We start from the raw sequence: 20,821 nt of genomic DNA, 5'->3' as shown, positions 1-20,821 counted from the left end.
AAGAGAGAGAGAAGGGAAAAGACGACGACGAAGGAAAAGAGACAAAGAAAGAGAGGAAAATAGAGAGAAGAAAAGGAGAATAATTAACAAAAGTAATAAAAGGAGGAAGAAGGAAGAAAGGACGAAAGGAAGAAAGGAAGAAAAGAGAGATGGAATGAAGGGGAAAAGGATAACGAAGAAAGGAAGAAGGGCGAGGAAGGAAGGAGAAGAAGAAAAAGAAGAAGGCGAAGGAAGAAGAAAAGATACAGAAAAAGAGGGAATATGCGGCAACGAAAGAAAGGATAAGGAAGAAAGGAAAGGCGAAGAGGTCGAAGTCGAAGAAGGAGGAGTCGAAATAGGAGGAGGCAGAGGTCAGGAGCACCACTTCCTGACGACCCAAGAGAACGGTATCGTGGAGGAGGTGCCGTTGCCTTGCCGTTGTCTACCGTTCCAGGGGTCATCGGGGCTCGTGGTCAGGTCACAGTGGTGGTGGGGAGGGGGGGGGGGGATGTCAGGTGAGGCATGGACAGGTAAACGCGTGGGAGAGGCCGTGGGAGTGGGCGTGGCGGGGGGGGGGGAGGAGAAGGAGGAGGAGGAGGAAGTGTATGTTTGTGTGTGTGTGTGTGTGTGTGTGTGGCTGTGTATTTTAGGGTAGGTTGGATATGAGCGTAAGAAAAAGGGGAGGGATTGTTGAAGGGATTGGATATGGATAGGAGGAGTGAGGAAAGGAGAAAGAGATGATCGAGGTTTATAAGTGAATGAAGGGCTTTGATAAGAGGGATATTGATAAGGTTCTGATGTTAAGAGAACCGGGTAGGACACGTAGTAATGGGTTTAAACTGGACAAATTCAGATTCAACAAAGACATGCAAGAAATGGAAGAAAGACTCAAACTATTAAACTTGCATTATCTAACAAGGCGAAAGGTGCGAGGTGACTTGATAGAGGTTTATAAATGACTGAAGGGCTTTAATAAGAGTGATATTAATAAGCTTCTGATGATAGGACAACCGGGCAGGACACGTAGCAAAGCGTTTAAACTGGATAGATTCAGATTCAACTAGGACAAAGGCAAAAATCGGTGGTTGGTGGTTGTTGATAAGTGGAACAGGCTTGGCAGTCATGTTGTGAGTGCCAATACGATAGTCACATTCAACAACAGATTAGATAACGGTATGGACAGGGATGTTAGGTGGGGGTTGGTTCACAGGAGCTGCCTTGTACAGACCCCTTACGTTCTTATGAGGAGGGAATATGTGAGTGCCAATACGATAGTCACATTCAAAAACAGATTAGATAGAGCCTTGGACAGTGAGGTTAGGTTGGGTTAGGGTCACAGGAGCTGCCTTGTACAGACCCCTTGCGTTCTTATGAGGAGGGAATATGTCAGTGCCAATACGATAGTCACATTCAAAAACAGATTAGATAGAGCCTTGGACAGTGAGGTTAGGTTGGGTTAGGGTCACAGGAGCTGCCTTGTACAGACCCCTTGCGTTCTTACGAGGAGGGAAGGGGTAGTGTGAGTGGGGGGAGGAAAGGAGAAATATAGGATGAAAGAACGATAGAGAAGGCCAAATAAATTATAATAAATGAGACGAACATGAGAGGAATATAAGGAAAAGGAACAGCTTGAGCAAAAAAAAATAGGCAACTCAAGGAAGAATTTAGGAAGGAGGAAAAAAAGGAAAAACACTGAAAAAAATAAATAAAGTGAGGAGGAAAAAGAGGAGTTACACAGAAAAAGAGGTAGAAAAATAAGGATGGGAGAAAGGAGAAGGAAAGAGGGAAGGTTTGTAAGAAAAGGGAAGGTTGGAAGAAGGGAAGGAAATGAGAAGAAGGAGGAAGAAAGAAAGAAGAGGGAAAGGAGAAAACGATAACAAAAAAGGAGAAAGAAGGAAAGAGAGAAAGGGAAGAAGGGGAAAGAAGGGAGTGTGTGTGTGTGTGTGTGTGTGTGTGTGTGTGTGTGTGTGTGTGTGTGTGTGTGTGTGTGTAAGGGAAGGAAAGGGGAGGTAGATAGGAAGAGGGTGTGGTCAGGGGTTAGACTTGAGAGAGGGGTGGACATGCGTGGGAGAGAGACCGTGGGTGTGGATGTGGGCGTGAGGGGTGAAAGGAGAGAGAGAGAGAAGAGAGATGTGTGAGGGGGAAGGTGATGAAAGAGAAGAAGGAGAATGGAAGAAAAAGAAGAAGAAGAGGAACAAGAAGAAGAAGAAGGAAATGAAGAGAAAGAACAAGAAGGAGAAGGAGAAAGAGATGAAGAAGAACAAGATTAATAAAAAGAAGAAAAGAAACAAGAAGAAGAAAAAGGAAATGAAGAGAAAGAACAAGAAGGAGAAGGAGAAAGAGATGAAGAAGAAAACAAGACGAATAAGAAGAAAAGGAAGAAAAGGAAAAACAATAACAAGTACAAAAAAAATAAATAATAATAATAATAATAAAATAATAATAATAATAGTCACGTGACGAAAATTAAAAAAATAAAAATCAATGAAAACACAAAACAGGAAAAAATATTAAAAAAGAAAGAAAAATAAAATAAAAAAATAAAACTTCCTAAAAGAGGAGAGAGATTAAAAACGAAGGGAAAGTGAGGAGGAGGAGGAGGAGGAGGAGGAGAAAGCAGGGAAGAAGAGGAAGAAGGAGGAGGAGGAGGAGGAGGAGGAGGAGGAGGAGGAGAGATGATGTGAAGGAAGAAGATAAATAGAAAGTGACGTAAAGAGAGAGAGAGACAGAGAGAGAGAGAGAGAGAGAGAGAGAGAGAGAGAGAGAGAGAGAGAGAGAGAGAGAAGAGGATAAAATACTAGATACCTTCAAGAAAAAATAGATAGATAGACAGATAGATAAACAGACCTGGCAATCATATACAAAGTCCCAATACAACAGACAGACAGACAGATAGACAGACAGACAGACAGACAGACAAGAACGTAAGGTTAAGTTGGGGTCATACACTATGGTTACGCGTGACCTCAGTGCGCATCTCCGTCTCACCACCCCTTGAGCCCTTAGGATAGGAAGGATAGGTAGCGTATAGGACTCTAGGATCCCTTGCAGACTCCTTATGTTCTTAGGAAGGAGGAGGAGGAGGAGGAAGGGGTAGGTGGAGGAGGAGGAGGAGGAGGGGGGTAGGAGGAGTTGGTCAGTGGTCAAGGTAAGCTGTTAGTCTTCTTCTTCTTCTTCTTCCTCTTCTTCTTCTTCTTCTTCTTCTTCTTCTTTTTTCTTTTTTTTTCTTCTTGCATCAGGAAATATAGGTTAGTCTGAACACGTGTTGGCGTGAAACAGGATTCTCTCTCTCTCTCTCTCTCTCTCTCTCTCATAATAACAATAATAATGACAATAAACTCCAAAACAAAAGCAATATATATTAATAGAATCCAATACTATCTGTTAACTTTACTTCCCTTATACTTTTTAACACAAACTAAAGAAAATCAAATTAAGCAAAGTCGTGTATAGAGAGAGAGAGAGAGAGAGAGAGAGAGAGAGAGAGAGAGAGAGAGAGAGAGAGAGAGAGAGTGTGACATGCAAAAGTTACGTTAGTGTGAATGTATAATGCTCTGACAATGGATAGTAAGGAATTAGAATAGTGGAGAAGAGGAAGAAGAGGAAGAAGAAGAAGAAGAAGAAGAAGAAGAAGAAGAAGAAGAAGAAGATTATAGGGATGATAGTTATGACGGTGGCAGAGTAAGAACAGATGGAGGAGAAGGAGAAGGAAGAAGAATTGAAAGACGAAAAAAATAGGGAGAAGGAAGGAGGTAAGGAAGATTGAGCGGAAAGAAGAGAAAAGGAAATAGGAAGGAAGAGAGTATGGAAAAGAGAGAGAAGGAAAAAATGAAGGAAGGAAGGAAAGGAAGGAGGGGAGAGAAAGAAAGAGAGAGAGAGAGAGAGAGAGAGAGAGAGAGAGAGAGAGAGAGAGAGAGAGAGAGAGAGAGAGAGAGAGAGAGAGAGAGAGAGAGAGAGAGAGAGAGAGAGAAAAGGGAAGAATTTAAAAGAAAGACGAAGGAAAGAAAAAAGGAAGGAAGGAAGGAAAGGAAATGAACGACCCTCCCAATATCCATCCTACCACGAAGTCAACCCACACTGCATCCATTCTAGCAGTGACCACAAAGAAAGAGGAAGAACTGAGGAAGAAGGGAAAGGAAGTCGGAGCTCCCTGTATCCATTCTAGCACTGACCACAAAGAAAGAGGAAGAACTGAGGAAGAAGGGAAAGGACGTCGCCGCTTCCTGTATCCATTCTAGCAGTGACCACAAAGAAAGAGGAAGAACTGAGGAAGAAGGGAAGGGAAGTCGGAGCTCCCTGTATCCATTCTAGCAGTGACCACAAAGAAAGAGGAAGAACTGAGGAAGAAGGGAAAGGAAGTCGGAGCTCCCTGTATCCATTCTAGCACTGACCACAAAGAAAGAGGAAGAACTGAGGAAGAAGGGAAGGGAAGTCGGAGCTCCCTGTATCCATTCTAGCAGTGACCGTCCAATATTGAGGCAGTGGGTCAGTCTCCTTCCCTTCTTCCTGTGTTGAGGTGACGCCTGGCCCATCACGGACTTCTACTGCCGGTCACTGCTCCTCCTCCTCCGCCTCCGCCTCCTCCTCCTTTCCTTCTCCTTCTCTTCTACTTCGTCTTCTACTTCTACTTATTATTATTATTATTATTATTATTATTATTATTATTATTATTATTATTATTATTATTATTATTATTATTATTATTATTATTATTATTATTATTATTATTATTATTATTTTCTTCTTCTTCTTCTTCTTCTACTACTACTACTACTACTACTACTACTACTACTACTACTACTACTACTACTACTTTTTCTTCTTCTTCTTCTTCTTCTTCTTCTTCTTCTCCCCCTCCTCCTCCTCCTCTTCCTCCTCCTACTGCTACTACTGCTACTGCTCTTCCTTCTCTTCCTCCTCCTCCTCCTCCTCCTCCTCCTGCTGCGGTTGCTACTTCCATCGCTATTTTTTTTTTTTTCGTTTTTTTTTCCTCGTAATTTTCTTTTTTTTTATTTCTTATTTTTGTTTTGTTTTTGTTTGTTTTGTTTTTGTTTTGTTTTTTGTTCTTGTTTTTCGTGTTTTGCAAAAATTATTATAAAAACAAATTCTTTCTTTTTATTTATTTTTATTTCTTTCGTCTCTCTCTCTCTCTCTCTCTCTCTCTCTCTCTCTCTCTCTCTCTCTCTCTCTCTCTCTCTCTCTCTCTCTCTCTCTCTCTCTCTCTCTCTCACACACACGAGAGAGAGAGAGAGAAAGTAATTGTTAAAGGTCTTTGTTTCTTGTCTGTTGAAGCGAGGCGACAAACGTTTCCTCCCTTCACACGTTCACGTTCCTCCGAGACAGATTCGAATTCAATTGTTACGTTCTCTTTCAACCTTTTATTTTTTGGGGTCGTTCTCGAATTTCGTAATAACAGTAATGATCTTCGTGTGGTTCGTGCGAGCATTTGAACGTGAAGGATGGTCTATTATAAGTATTTCTCTCTTTTTTATATTTATTTTCCTCCTTTTTTTCTCTTCTTCCATCTCTCCTTCCTCTTTCTTCCTTTTTTTCCTTTCCCTTTCCTTTCCTTCCTTCCCTCCTCCCTTCCTTTCCTTCCCTTCCCTTCCCTTCCCATCCTTCCCTCCTCCCTTCCTCTCCTTCCTTTCCCTTCTCTTCCCTTCCCTTCCCTTTCCTTCCATCCTTCCTTTAGCTCTTCGTAAATCTCTATGTCACTCTATCTATCTACATTAAAACGAGGATACATTGAATATTTCGATTTTTCTATCTATTTTTTTATTTTATCTGTGTCTATTTATCTATCTATGAATGTATATCAACTTATCTAACTCTTCATAAATCTCTATGTCAATCTATCTATCTACATTTGAACGAGAAGGATGAACTAAATATCCCGCTTTCTTATTTATTTTTATTTTATCTATATCTGTTTATCTATTTACATATATCAACCTATTATAACTCTTCGTATGTCAGTGTGTCTATATATCTATATATCTATCTGCCCCTTACATTATCTTCCCTTGATGGGCTTCTCGGATGGCCCCAGTCTGTTAGTGGCTCAGTCGAATTTTATTTATAGTGTGTAGCTTAAACGTCACACATGCAAAAGATTCTAATACCCTCTTTTTCCTTGTGATACTTAAGCCTCTATATCATCTTCAGTGTCGTATAATGTGTGTGTGTGTGTGTGTGTGTGTGTGTGTGTGTGTGTGTGTGTGTGTGTGTGTGTGTGTTGTGTAATCCACCGCAGATACGAAAAGATAATGCTTGACAAACAGATTATATTGTGTGTGTGTGTGTGTGTGTGTGTGTGTGTGTGTGTGTGTGTGTGTGTGAGGGATCGCTTTCTCATGTAATCTCTCCCAGCATCCCGCCGCCACCACCACCGCCGCCGCCGCAGTTCCATAAGGGGGCACTTTAAAATTTTAGAACCAGCGCATGTCTGTCTATCTATCTATTTATCTATCTATCTATCTATCTAGTTTCTACCCGTGTCTCTATACTGTCTATCTATATCTGTCTCCATCCATCTATCTATCCACTGTCCAATTTCTCCTTCCTGCCCCATTTTGCTTACATCTTACTGTCTCATTAAAACTACAACCGACTCCTTACTCTCCCATTTTGCTCACTACTTGCTGTCTCGTTAAAATTACTCTACACTCTAGCTTTTCCTTACGCCCCAATTTGCTCACTTCTTACTGTCTCATTAAAATTACTCCACTCTATATAGCTTTTCCTTAACCCCCATTTTGCTCCCTACTTATTGTCTCATTAAAATTACCACCGATGCGCTTAAAACAAAGAGGCGACACTGCCCCAATACAGAAGCCGATGACCATAACATCCGCGGCCCACAAGGTGACATCAGGTGTCACCGCATCGACAAACAACCGCGGGCAGGCAATTAGTAAGCTGTTAAGTCCTGGATGCCTGCTGGGAGGGTCTTCTTGCGTGTGTGTGTGTGTGTGTGCCTGGTGCTCTGCTGGAGGAGGAGGAGGAGGAGGAGGAGGAGGAGGAGGAGGAGGAGGATAGTAATGACCTTTCTTATACATAATCCTACTATTACAATCGCCTTAATTCTTCTTATATTTTCGTTCTTTTCTTCCTACTCTTTTCTCCTTTATTTTCATTCTTTTCCTTCACCTTCTTCCCCCATCTTCCTCCTTTCCTCAATTATTTGCATTTCTTTCCTTCTTTTCTTCGATGTTCGTATTTCTCCTCCTCTCTTTCCTTCTTCATTTCCATCCCTTTCCTACTTTCTTTTTCTTTTCTCTCTGCATCCCTTTCTTCTTCTCCCATTTACGCCCTCTCTCTCTCTCTTCCTCTTCTTCTTTTCTCCTTTATCTGCTTTCCTTTCCTTCTTTTCTTCCATGTTCGTATTTCTCCTCCTCTCTTTTCTTCTTCATTTCCATCCCTTTCCTACTTTCTTTCTCTTTTCTCTCTGCATCCCTTTCTTCTTCTCCCATTTACGCCCTCTCTCTCTCTCTTCCTCTTCTTCTTTTCTCCTTTATCTGCTTTCCTTTCCTTCTTTTCTTCCATGTTCTTTTCTCCTTCATTTCTATCCCTTTCCTACTTTCTTTTTCTTTTCTCTCTGCATCCCTTTCTTCTTCTCCCATTTACGCCCTCTCTCTCTCTCTTCCTCTTCTTCTTTTCTCCTTTATCTGCTTTCCCTTTCCTTCTTTTCTTCTCCCATCCACGTCATCTTAACCTATTACCGCTTTCTCTTGCGATATCCCTCCCTTACATCCTACCAATACAAACTCTGAATGTCCTAAGCCTTCCATCATCCACATCAACTAAAGGTAATATTGCATAATCACACGTTGACGTCAATCCATCTTCCTCCCCTTCTTCCTATCCATATTTATGAAGGAAGCCCCGCTGGGTGTGCGTCCCCCCTGGTGCTTGCTGACGTACGTGTTGTTTGTGTTTTGCAGAGAGGGACTGGGACGGCGGCATCGACAATGATGGGCTCGACATTAGAGAACTCGAGAACTACATCAATGACGACAACAATGATACCATGTGAGTAGAATGTATGTTGTTGTTTGAAGGGCAATCAGATAAGAAGTTGATAGGTTTGCTCTCCACGCTAGCGTTTCCTTACGTCCCATTTTGCTCACTACTTACCGTCTCATTAAAATTACTCCTTTCTATATAGCTTTTCCTTACCCCCCATTTTGCTCACTACTTACCGTCTCATTAAAATTACTCCCTTCTATATAGCTTTTCCTTACCCCCCCCCCCCCCCATTTTGCTCACTACTTACCGTCTCATTAAAATTACCTCTTTGTTTTTGTTAATGTTGTTATTTTTGTTTTTGTTGGTTGTTAGAAGTAGAATTTCAGGGGTAAAGAAGGCTCAGGATTTTCTTTTCCTTTTTTTTTTTTTTTACAGTAACGGAACAGCTAAATGGTTAGGTTAGGTTAGGTCAGGTTAGGTTAGGTTAGGTTAGGTTAGGTTAGGTTAGGTAAGGTTAGGTCAGGCTAGGTCAAGTCAGGATAGGTCAGGTTAGTCTAGGTTAGGTCAGGTCAGGTTAGTCTAAGTTAGAATAGGTTAGGTTTGGGTAGGTTATGTAAGGTCAGGTTAGGTAAGGTCACATTAGGTCAGGTGAGCTTAGTCTAAGTTAGATCAGGTTAGGTTCGGGTAGGTTATGTAAGGTCAGGTTAGGTAAGGTCACATTAGGTCAGGTGAGGTTAGTGTGGGTAAAGTAAGGTTATATTTGTCTAGTTTAAGTCAGGTAAGTCAGGTCAGGTTAGGTCATATTTGCACACTTACCATCCTGTGTTCCCTGTGTCCTCGGCAGGTACTTCGGGGACCTGTCTGGCGGCGGCGGCGGCGGCGGCGGTGGGGGCGGCGTGGGGGGAGACATCAAGACAATTGGCGGGGGCGGCACTCCCAGAGACTCCCCCTCCCGCCTCCACCTCCACCACCACCACCACCACCTCCACCACCAGTAAGTATGATGATAATGATTTTTTTCTCTGTATCTATCCAGCTATATCTATCTATCTATCTATCTTGCACTTATATCAGTTCTTTCACGTTGTTAGTATATTCCCCTTGTGCAGTCTTTTATTTTTCCTTCTTTTCCTCTCATCAAACTCAAACTTAGTCCCTTCCTTTTCATCTCGCTAAGTAGCATTAACAACAGCCTCAGCATCACTGTTTTCCACTTATATTTCCTGTTTCACGTAGTTACTTTTCTAGTGTAGTCTTTTCCTGCCTTTCCTTTCATCAATATATATCTTAGTTTCTTTCCATCTCGCTAAGTAGCATTAACAACAGCCTCAGCATCACTGTTTTCCACTTATATTTCCTGTTTCACGTAGTTAGTTCTCTAGTGTAGTGTTTTCCTGCCCTTCCTTTCATCAGTATATATCTTAGTTCCTTTTCATCTCGCTAAGTAGCATTAACAACAGCCTCAGCATCACTATTTTGGACTTATATTACCTGTTTCACGTAGTTAGTTCTCTAGTGTAGCCTTTTCCTGCCTTTCCTTTCATCAATATATATCTTAGTTCCTTTTCATCTCGCTAAGTAGCATTAACAACAGCCTCAGCATCACTATTTTGGACTTATATTACCTGTTTCACGTAGTTACTTCTCTAGTGTAGTCTTTTCGTGCCTTTCCTCTGCTCAAACTAAGGATTCTACACTCTGGATCACTCTACCTCAGTCTTTCACATCTTGCTAAGTAAAAATGGCATCAACAGCACGTAGGTTCTTATAGACGCCCCAATTTCACCTTTTTATGCCTTTATTTCGGGTTTTCCGCTGCACACCCTACATTTCTGACCCTCACACGCCCTCACTCCCAACCACCGCCCCTGCAGCCCCGCACACTCGCAGCACACCGCCCTGACACACGCCCACCCCGACCTCATCCACGCTGGAACCTACGGAGCCAGCGACGGAGGTGGAGTCATTGGCGGTAGCGGCGGGAGCAATGTCGGTGGCGGTGGTGGTGGCGGGGTCCATCATCCCGCCAATGAGGACGCGAGAACCAGGCACTCAGGGGTCGGGTCCTCTCTCCCTATAGACTACCGCATTCCCTACCACAGCTATAACTCCTATGCGGGATATCGGTGCGTTCTCTCCCTCTTAGCATAGCGCCAGTTCGACAGTTCAACACCGAGTCATTCAATGTAAGCGCTCAAACCAAACTCTATTCACAATGATCCGCTACTTCAACTCAATACCAGATACTGAAGAGATTCCCCGTGTGGTTTTTCTATAGTTTCCTTCTTTTTTTATATCAACGCGAAACACAGTAGAAGGGATTTTCGTAGTTTGTGTTTGGTTAGGGGTGCTTACAAACTTCCTGAGTTGGACTGTAAAATTGGCCCTAATAGTCGCCGTACCCTAAACAGACCAGAAGCCCCGCATAGTTTTCCTTATCTATGAGCTGATTGGCTGGATGAAGGGAGGTTGGGGTTAGGAGTCATTCATATTATCAAACGTTCGAGGCTCTTGATATGAACGTTTTACAAGGCCAGAGAGGAGCTATGTCGGGTTGTCGTAAGTATTTTTCCCGTTTACACCGCGGAAGACTTGTCAAACTACCGCCATGCTCAGGAAACCACCCATGGGAACCCCGACAACTCCCGCGAGAGCCTTTTGAAATAGACGGACCATAAGCCTTCCAAGAGTTTGATAATATGGACTTCGATGTTTACTTTGGAGGGAGAGTCAGGGAAGGGCCGTTGCTTCTGGACCAGTTTAGAGTACGGTGACTATAGTTAACTTGACACTGTTCACGGTACCCTGGCAGATAAGCCCCGCCTACCTAGCCCAACAGCAACCAATGAGAGCACTAACTTGGCTAAGCCCCGCCCATCACGCCCCAAAACAGCTAATAAGATTCAGCCTTTCTCAGCACTCACCAATCACATGTAGCTTGTAGTGGAAAAGGGGACATGACTTGCTGGTAAACTGACCAATCATATGCAAGGGATTGGGTAAAGGGGCGGGGCTAAATCGCCAAGTTAACGTGAACAGAATTTATTTATCCGTCTTGCCTGTCTCTGGTTTGCCCTGTGGTGTTTTTAGCTGCTTTATGTGCTTGTGTAGTGTGTGCGTGCGTGTGTTTGTGTGATTGCTTGGTCGTAGTTGTTGTTGTCGGTGGTGGTGGGTATGTATATGTATTTCTCGCTCTGTTCTAGTCTTATATGTGTCATGTATACCACTCCTTCCCTCTTTCCATATATTATCTCTCTCTCTCTCTCTCTCTCTCTCTCTCTCTCTCTCTCTCTCTCTCTCTCTCTCTCTCTCTCTCTCTCTCTCTCTCCATTCTTTTATCCTTTTTTTCCCTTCAAGACACATTTTGTCCCTCCTATTATCCATTTTTATCTCCTGAAGATCCTGTTCCTCCCCTTTTTCCCTCCTCTCCCTCCCAACCTCCCCTTACCTTCGTGTGTGTGTGTGTGTGTGTGTGTGTGTGTGTGTGTGTGTGTGTGTGTGTGTGTGTGTGTGTGTGTGTGGTGATAACGCTCCCTCTGTACCCCCATCCCTACCAGGCATCATCTACCAGACAGCCCACCAGACTCAGGCTCAGAACCGCCCTACTCCCCTTCCGATCATCCAAACCTGTCCCCGGGTGAGTATTATCATCGTTGTAGTAGTAGTAGTAGTGACAGTATCGAGTATCATCGTGTCCTGTACTTTTTCCTTTTTGTACTGCTTTATCTCTCTCCCCGTAACGTGTCTATCATCCTTCGATCGTCTAACTAAAGAAAACAAGAAGCAAGAGCCAAGTATAAGCTTTCATCATGTGTTACTTCCTTCAAGAGACGATGCAAGGCTTAAAAAAACGGGGAGCTATTACATTGGGCAAATTTTCCGTGGATCCTCAGTCAAACCACGATTTCCGCTAGCGTGGTTCTCATTTGTTTCTTGTTATTGCTGCTGATGATGATGGTGAGTAATACCGTCGTCCTTCAAGGAATTCTACCGTAGCTTTGGAAGATCGTGGACACGTCAGAAAACCACGGAAATATGAGAACCACGCTAGCGGAAATCGTGGTTTGACTAAAGATTCACGGAATATTTGCCCAGTGTAATAGCCCAATTAGATAACCGTCCTCTCCAACCCAGAATCTCATGTTACTTTCTTCAAGAGGCAATACAGGGCTTAAAGAACCTTCCTCTCTATCCCTGAACCTCCCTGATGAACCTCTCTACCGTGCCCACAGAGCAAAAAGTCGTCGGGGACATCTACGCGAGACCTCCTGGTGGCGGTGGCGGCGGGAACGTGGTGTCCTTCCCCTACTCCGTGATGGGCCACCAGCCGCTGCCCCAACAGACCAGCCCCGTGCACGCCGCCCTACAGCCAGCCGCGCCGCTCCCCTACCCGACGCAGCCACAGCAGCCACCCCAGCAGCACAGCGTCATGTTAGGTGGTGGTTCCCCCCTCGGAGGCTCTGCAGTTGGCGCGCCGGGAAGTCTTGGGGGCACGCCGCCTGTGTACGGGACACAGAGCATGTTGGGTCAAGGCGCGCCGCTTGGAGACGGTCCCGCCATGCTCGCAGCGGCCAAGAAGAGGAAGCTGACGGACGGCGGTGGTGGTGGTGGCATGGTGGACATCAAACAGGAGCCAGGTGTGTGTGTGTGTGTGTGTGTGTGTGTCCTTACCTGTTTTATCATGACATTATTGAGTTAAGGTCGTATTTCATCATTTTTCTATCATAATAATTACTCAATCTTACGTATATTCCTTGTGTGTTAATCTAAATTAATATTCTACTTTCTCCTACCTCTCCCTTTCTCTCCTTCTCCTCCCTACCTCTCTCTCTCTCCTTTTCTTCTCCTCCTCGTTCTTCTCTTCTCCTCCCCTGTCTCTCCCTTTCTCCTTCTTATCTTCCTCATCTTTCCCCTCCTCTTCTTCCTCTTCCTCGACATAGACCAAAGTGCGGGCGGTGGTCAGCTGGGCGGCGTCATCACCCTCAAGGCCTGCGCCGAGGAGGACGAGTACACGATGGACTCCACGGGGGGCAGCGGCGGCGGACCCTTCCTGGACGGCGCCTACCAGTGCATCAGATTCCAGAACTTCCAGCAACACTCGTGGAGCACCCTATGCGACGCGAGCCTCAAGGAACTGTGAGTATAGGGTGATGGCGGTGATGTTCTTCTGTTTGTATAGAGTTGAGGACTTAGGAGTGGCTTAAGAGTAGACTTAGGAGTAGGTCTTAGGAGTGACTTACGATAAATGTACGGTAATTCTTATACGAACTTAGAGAAACTGTGAGTAGGAGGCAGACGTGAGATAGTGATGTCGTTTTACTGTTGCTGTTAGTATGACTTTGTATGAGTTAGGGACTTTGGAGTGGCTTAGGAGAATACTTACGAATAGACTTACGATAAATGTGATTCTTATACGAACTTAAGAGAAGCTGTGAGTAGGAGGCAGACGTGAGATAGTGATGTCGTTTTACTGTTACTGTTAGTATGACTTAGTATGAGTTAGGGACTTTGGAGTGGCTTAGGAGAATACTTACGAATAGACTTACGATAAATGTGATTCTTATACGAACTTAAGAGAAGCTGTGAGTAGGAGGCAGACGGGAGAGAGTGATGTTTTACTGTTGCTGTTAGTATGACTTAGTATGAGTTAGGGACTTTGGAGTGGCTTAGGAGAATACTTACGAATAGATATACGATAAATGTGATTCTTATACGCCGTTTCATCATAACCACATTGATTTACTGTTTGTCTATTGCTTTTACGGTGATGCTTGAGTTGAAGAATCATGAGTAACCATAAGTAAGGTGATTATCATACTATTTCATCCTAATTTATCGTTTATTACCCCTACCATCGTCTTTGTCCCTACCACCATCACTGCTATCATCGCCGCCACCGTGTCCAGACCCATGCCAACCTTCCGTGTGGACGCTGACAAGGGCTTCAACTTCTCCAACCCCGACGAGGCGTTTGTGTGCCAGAAGAAGAACCATTTCCAGGTCACCGTCCACGTACAGGTCAGTTCCAGGGCCGAATTAAACCCCATTGTCTTCACTTCGAATTGACTTAAACCCTTTCAAATCAAGCTGAAGCCCTTATCTGGTTACTGTAAGTCGGGTTAAGTCCTCTTTCCCATGCTTCCTTCAGGGGTAATGGTTAAAGGGGCTACTACACTGGGCAAATTTTCCGTGGATCTTCAGTCAAACCACGATTTCCGCTAGCGTGCTTCTCATTTGTTTCTTGTTATTGCTGATGATGATGATGGTGAGTAATACCGTCGTCCTTCGGTGAAATGTACTGTAGCTTTGGAAGATCATGGACATGTCAGAAAACCGCGGAAATATGAGAACCACGCCAGCGGAAATCGTGGTTTGACCGAAGATCCACGGAAAATTTGCCCAGTGTAATAGCCCCTTAAGCCTCATTCTCTTCACTACGAGTCGAATTTGTATATCTTTTGAGTCAAGTTTCTCCTTTCTGGTTACCTTAAAGTCGAATTCAGTTGTCTTTCCCATACTTTCTTCAGGCGACCGGGGACCCCACGTTTGTCAGGAGCCCCGACGGTCTCAAGAAGGTGGACCGCTTCCTCGTGCACTTCTTCGGCGTCAAAACTGAGTCGCCATCGCAAGCTATCCGCGTAGAACAGAGCCAGAGTGACCGCAGCAAGAAAGCCTTCCACCCCGTACCGTAAGTAGGCTATTTAGTGGAGTTATTTTGGGCTTTTTTTTGTCTCTGTCTGTCTTTGGTTTTGGTTTTCCTTGTAGGTTGTTTCATTATACCTCCTCCTCAACTTCTTTTACCAGACCTCAAACTTGCACTTTCTCTTCCTTTTCCTTTTCGTCCTCAGCCTCGTCTTCCCTCTTTCACCTCCATTTCCTTAACCAATCCTCAAACTTACACTCTGTCATTCTCTTGTTCTCTTTCTCCTCCTCCTTCAAACTTACGTTCGCTCTACCATCCATATCTTCCTTCTTCTCCTCCTAATAGAGTTGACCTGAAGAACGAACACATCCACCTCTTTCACCTCCATTTCCTTAACCAATCCTCAAACTTACACTCTGTCATTCTCTTGTTCTCTTTCTCCTCCTCCTTCAAACTTACGTATCCTTTCCCATTCATATCTTCCTTCTTCTCCCCCTAATAGAGTCGATCTCAAGGGCGAACACACCAACAAGATCACGGTCGGGCGCCTCCACTTCTCCGAGACCACGAGCAACAATATGCGCAAGAAGGGCAAGCCGAACCCCGACCAGCGCTACTTCTACCTCGTGGTGGCGCTCAAGGCCCACTGCGCCGACCAGGCCTATACCATCGCCGCCCACGCCTCCGAGAAGATCATCGTCAGGGTAAGGAGGAAGAGAGGAGGTGGCTGGGAGAGAGATTTACATAGATTTACATAGATTTACAACATTGCCAAGATCATAGTCAGGGTAAGGGAGGAAGAGAGGAGGTGGCTGGGAGAGAGATTTACATTGATTTACATAGATTTACAACATTGCCAAGATCATAGTCAGAGTAAGGGAGGAGAGAGAGAGGTGGGAGAGATTTACATAGATTTACATAGCCGAGAAGATCGTCGTCAGGGTAAGGAAGAGAGGAGGTGGCTGGGAGAGAGATTTACATAGATTTACATAGATTTGCAACATTGCCAAGATCATAGTCAGGGTAAGGGAGGAGAGAGAGAGGTGGGAGAGATTTACATAGATTTACATAGCCGAGAAGATCATCGTCAGGGTAAGGAAGAGAGGAGGTGGCTGGGAGAGAGATTTACATAGATTTACATAGATTTGCACATTGCCAAGATCATCGTCAGGGTAAGGGAGGAGAGAGGTGGGAGAGATTTACATAGATTTACATAGCCGAGAAGATCATCGTAAGGGTAAGGAAGAGAGGAGGTGATGGGGGAGAGGTTTGCATAGATTTACATAGATTTGCAGCATTGCCAAGATCATAGTCAGGGTAAGGGAGGAGAGAGAGAGATGGGAGAGATTTACATAGATTTACATAGCCGAGAAGATCATCGTAAGGGTAAGGAAGAGAGGAGGTGATGGGGGAGAGACTTACATAGATTTACATAGATTTGCAACATTGCCAAGATCATAGTCAGGGTAAGGGAGGAAGAGAGGAGGTGATGGAGGGAGAGAGATTTACATAGATTTACAACATTGCCAAGATCATAGTCAGGGTAAGGGAGGAAGAGAGGAGGTGATGGAGGGAGAGAGATTTACATAGATTTACAACATTGCCAAGATCATAGTCAGGGTAAGGGAGGAGAGGGGTGGGAGAGATTTACTTAGATATACATAGATTTACAACATTGCCAAGATCATAGTCAGGGTAAGGGAGGAGAGAGAGAGAGAGAGAGAGAGAGAGAGGGGTGGAAGAGGTTTACATAGATTTACATGGATTTGCAACATTGCCAAGATCATAGTCAGGGTAAGGGAGGAGAGAGAGGTGGGAGAGATTTACATAGATTTATGTAGGTTTACATAGATAGATAGGGCCAAATACAAGACGAAACAATAGAAAACAAAAGAGAAGAAAGAAAATGAAAAGAAAAAACTAACTGAAGGAAGAAAAAAAGAAAATGAAGTAAGGAAGAAAGGAAGGAAGAAAGGATTAAAAGAAAGAGGAATTAAAGTAAGGAAGAGAGAAAGAAAGGAATAGAAGTAAGGAAAAAAAATTGAATGAATGAAGAAAGAAAGAAAGAAAAAAAGAAAGATAGAAAGAAAAAGAAAGAAATTTAAATAAGAAAGAATTGAATAAATGAATGAATGAATGAAACAGAAAGTAACTGATTGATTACCCTAAGAATTAATCAACCCAAAACAACAATTAAGGAAAGACAGCAGAAGTATTTTGGTCACGCGCTGAAGGTCCTGTGAGAAACCAGAGTCTCTCGTGATAAGATAAACGCCCACAAGTTGCTGCTGATAGACAAGGACAGTCATAAGGTCTTGATTCACATGCACTCAACTCTACCTATGATCAAGAGAGAGAGAGGTTAGGTTAGGTTTGGCTAGGTTAGGTTAGGTTAGGTTAGGTTAGGTTAGGTTAGGCTAGGTTAGGTTAGGTTAGGTTAGGTCCGTTGGCCGCTCAACATATTTGTATTTAATTGCACTATGTAAGATGTAGAAATAAATAAAGAAAGAAAGAAGAGAGAGAGAGAGAGAGAGAGAGAGAGAGGTTAGGTGTAGCTCCCTCTAACCATGAACTCCCTCTATGTAACTCCCCCTGTGTGAATCCCTCTATGTAACTCCCTCTGTGTGAATCTATATAAAACTCCCTCTATGTAATCCCTAGGCGTCAAATCCAGGCCAGTTCGAGAGCGACGTGGAGTACACCTTCCAGCGAGGTTCCTACCCTGAGTCCATCTACCACATGGGCCGCGTGGGCATCAACACGGACCGCCCGGACGAGGCTCTGGTCATCCACGGCAACCTCAAGATCACTGGTCAGCTCCTGCAGCCCTCGGACCGCCGCGCCAAGAAGGACTTCGCTGAGGTAGGAGTTCGAAGCTTTGTTACTAGATTATTGTTTCTGGTTTCTGCTCCGTAAGTATCGCAAGAAGACATCTGTAATTGATGATTTTTATAATAACTATGAATGAGTATTGCTATTTGTATTTATAGGAGCAGCGAGCAGCGGCCTTTTTTTTTTTTTTTTTTTTTTCGTACTCTCATTAATTGCCCTTGAGCCGTGTCCTCTGATGTAAAAAAAAAAAAAAAAAAAATACAATATGCTGAGTATGACGAAATGAGATCTAAAGTGAGCTGAGATTGTAGTAGTAGTAGTAGTAGTAGTAGTAGTGGTGATATTAGTGGTAAAGTTCGGACACACACTATAGCCAGTCAGTCAGCCCGTCAGTCAGTCATTCAGTCAGCCCGTCACCCGGTCAGTCACTCAGTCATTCAGCCAGCTAGTCACTCAGTCATCCATTCAGTCAGTCAGCCAGCTAGTCACTCATTCATTCAGTCAGTCAGTCAGTCAGTCAACCAGTCAGTCGCTCAGATAGTTTTATGAGAGGCCTTGTCAAACCATCACTAGGCTCATAAAACTACCCATAGCGATGCCCACAATACGAATACAATACGGATACAAAATTGATGATCCTCTTAGATGTTAGATTATGTGAAATGACCTTTTGATTGGGTTAGGTAAAGGTAATGATGCTGTGAGATCCCTAACTCCTATGTATGAAGCTGAGCGTTTTGTTGCTAAGTGACTGAAGCTGCTAGTAGGGTGACTCATCGCCTCACTGATAGTCCGTGCTCGGGTGTTGAAAATTACATGCATCATCGTACAAAGACAGATCACGTGTCCCGAATCGCTAACACCATGACCAGTATTCTCAGACTCTTTCGGGTCCCACAACAATTATTTCCGAAGGCCACAGAGAAGATGAGTCAGGTTCTCATGAGTGGTTTTTCACATTCATGGTAACAGAAGCCTAGTCAAGCTGCCATCAGGGTCACAAAACTACCTTTAGTGATGCCCACAACTCCTACGAAAGCCTTGCCAAATATGTGTGATTGGGCATCGAAATGTTTAACCCATCCGCTGTGATTGGCATGGATTTGGCCTTCACTGGTAGCCTGGTAACATATGCTCCCAGGTCTTTTTCTGCCTCTGTGGTGGATAGTGGAGTGTTTCACATGTGGTATTGGTATGCTGGATATCCCCTCCCAAGGTGCATGACTTTACATTTTTCTTCGTTGAATTGTAGCAGCCACTTTTTGTTCCATTCCTGTAGCTTGGTGATGTCTTCTTGTAGGAAATCCACAGTCAAGGGGTTAAGAATATCTGAATATGGCTCTATGTCAGGATTCATATGCACGGTAGTATTGCCAGATGGTGCGGAGTGATATTGTCCTCATCTCTTATCATATTTTATCTATCTTATCTCTGTGTTATTACTTCTGCTTAGCATATCACACAAAACAGCTCCCTGTACTTGAGAGCCCCGACTTTTTACTGCATATCCACATCCTTCATTTTAACAGTTTTGAGTAATGACTTTTTTCAGCATCACATCCTGGTTCATTTGTGTATTATGTACCTGTGGATTATTTATTTGTGATGGAAGCAGCTTATAAGGGCAAGAAATATAAAAAAGATGAAAGAAAGTTAGTTGCAAATCAGAATGTAGCTCCTATTTCATGCTTCTGGGAATAATATAGTAAAGTGACACCCATTAAGAAAGACTAGAGTAGCTTGTTGAGAATTCAGCTCTTCCTCAATGCTTCTGGGAATGATGAAGTAAAGTGCCAGCAAGCAGGAAGAATGCAAAAACTAATTTGTCGAGGAACTTATTCTATCCAATGATCTCCTAATATACCGTCTTCTGTATGGATTATGAGCCTCCTATCCATGTTTGGTCATTGAGGGGACTCTGTTTGGGGTCTATATAATTTTCTTTCTTTTCCCTGGATGCCCTTTCATGGATCTCAGTAATAAAGAAGAAGAGGAGGAGGAGAAAGAACACTAAAAATCACACTTGACCTCACATCTAGCACATATCCATCCCTTTGAAGAAGAAAAAGAAGATGAAGTAAAAGAAGAAGAAGGAGGAGGAGGGAGACCATTGATAATCACACCCTGGTCTCACATCTAACGCCTTTCCATCCATCGACAGGTGGACACGAAGGAGCAGCTGAAGAACGTCCAGAGCCTTAGGGTGGTGAAGTATGCCTACCGGGAGGAGTTCGCTGAGCAGGCCGGCATGAACTCTGATGCCATATACGACACGGGAGTCATCGCTCAGGAGGTGTGTGTCTACGTGTGTGTGTGAATATTTACCTAGTTGTAGTTTTACCGGGCCTGGGCTTACGCTCGTGTGGTCCCGTCTCCATATCTGTAATTGTCCAACTTTTCCTTAAAGCTTTGCACACTCGTCGCCGATACTACATCCTCACTTAGTCTGTTCCAAACCTCTATATTTCTTTGCGGAAAGCTATATTTCTTTATGTCTCTCAAGCTTCTTCCTTTTATCAAATTTTTACTGTGTCTTCTTGTGTTCCTGGTGTTTATTCCTTCTTTTAGCAGCAACTCCTCATTATCTACTTCCATTTTGCTCACTAGTTTATAAATTTGTATTAGGTCTCCCCTTTCTCTTCTTTGTTCTAGTGTTGGTAGGTCCATTTCCTTTAATCTTTCTTCATATATGTGTTTGTGTTTCGTTCCATTCGTCCATTTCTCTGTTCTGTAAACTAATGTAATGTCAGAAATACCATGTTAGACCATAATGTGTCTTCTCTATCATATCAAGCACATTTTTTTATCCATAACACTCACTGCCTGACATAATGGGCTAGACACATCATGGTTTAACATAGTATTCCTGGCATGACACTAGCTATCCCATATGTCATTAAACCTGAATCCTTTTTATCCAACTTGTACCCATTGCTGCAAATCCTAACACTTTTTTAATATAAGTAATTCATCAACATCCCTTTTTGCAGTCATTCCCTAACCCACTTCCTTACTTCACTATGTTCTTGCCACTGAAGAGAGAAATTTAAGCTGTTTCTTCAGTTTTTACACGACGTTACCATAATGTTCGTGTGCTACGCCCGACAGGTCAAGGAGGTGATCCCCGATGCCGTCAAGACAACTGGGGATGTCACGCTGTCAAACGGAGAGAAGATTGAGAACTTCCTCCTCGTCAACAAGGCAAGTATTTCTTTTTTTTTTACGTGTTCATGGCGTAGGCAATTTTTATAGTGGCGCCATTAATTTTTGGCTCATGCCGCCCCCCGGAACTCATTGCGATACATACTACTTTGCATCTCTTTTTTTCCCCCCTCCGACCATTCCTCCTTGTTAGTTCGGCATGTAGTGTATCCTTGCTGATCATTACAATATATCGTC

The 20,821-nt window shown here is 43.5% G+C and overlaps 1 protein-coding gene across 3 annotated transcripts in view; it reads left to right on the top strand.

Moving 5' to 3' along the window:
• The window catches only part of LOC126999734 (myelin regulatory factor-like protein), a 70,369-nt gene that overhangs the window by 37,500 nt on the left and 12,048 nt on the right, over positions 1-20,821 (top strand). For 2 of the 3 annotated variants that reach the window (XM_050862570.1, XM_050862569.1), the window contains exons 2-13: positions 7,923-8,010; positions 8,792-8,941; positions 9,822-10,073; positions 11,505-11,584; positions 12,180-12,584; positions 12,888-13,083; positions 13,854-13,965; positions 14,475-14,635; positions 15,093-15,294; positions 17,252-17,452; positions 19,584-19,715; positions 20,531-20,623. In XM_050862570.1, coding sequence (XP_050718527.1) covers positions 7,923-8,010; positions 8,792-8,941; positions 9,822-10,073; positions 11,505-11,584; positions 12,180-12,584; positions 12,888-13,083; positions 13,854-13,965; positions 14,475-14,635; positions 15,093-15,294; positions 17,252-17,452; positions 19,584-19,715; positions 20,531-20,623 — 2,072 coding nt within the window. The remainder of the gene's footprint in view (positions 1-7,922; positions 8,011-8,791; positions 8,942-9,821; positions 10,074-11,504; positions 11,585-12,179; positions 12,585-12,887; positions 13,084-13,853; positions 13,966-14,474; positions 14,636-15,092; positions 15,295-17,251; positions 17,453-19,583; positions 19,716-20,530; positions 20,624-20,821) is intronic. The other variant, XM_050862571.1, reaches the window with a different exon arrangement.

The sequence above is a fragment of the Eriocheir sinensis genome, chromosome 17, assembly GCF_024679095.1.
Source record: "Eriocheir sinensis breed Jianghai 21 chromosome 17, ASM2467909v1, whole genome shotgun sequence".
NCBI lineage: Eukaryota > Metazoa > Arthropoda > Malacostraca > Decapoda > Varunidae > Eriocheir > Eriocheir sinensis.
The sequence above is the reverse complement of the archived record's forward strand: the minus strand, read 5'-3'. Positions and strand labels throughout refer to the sequence as shown.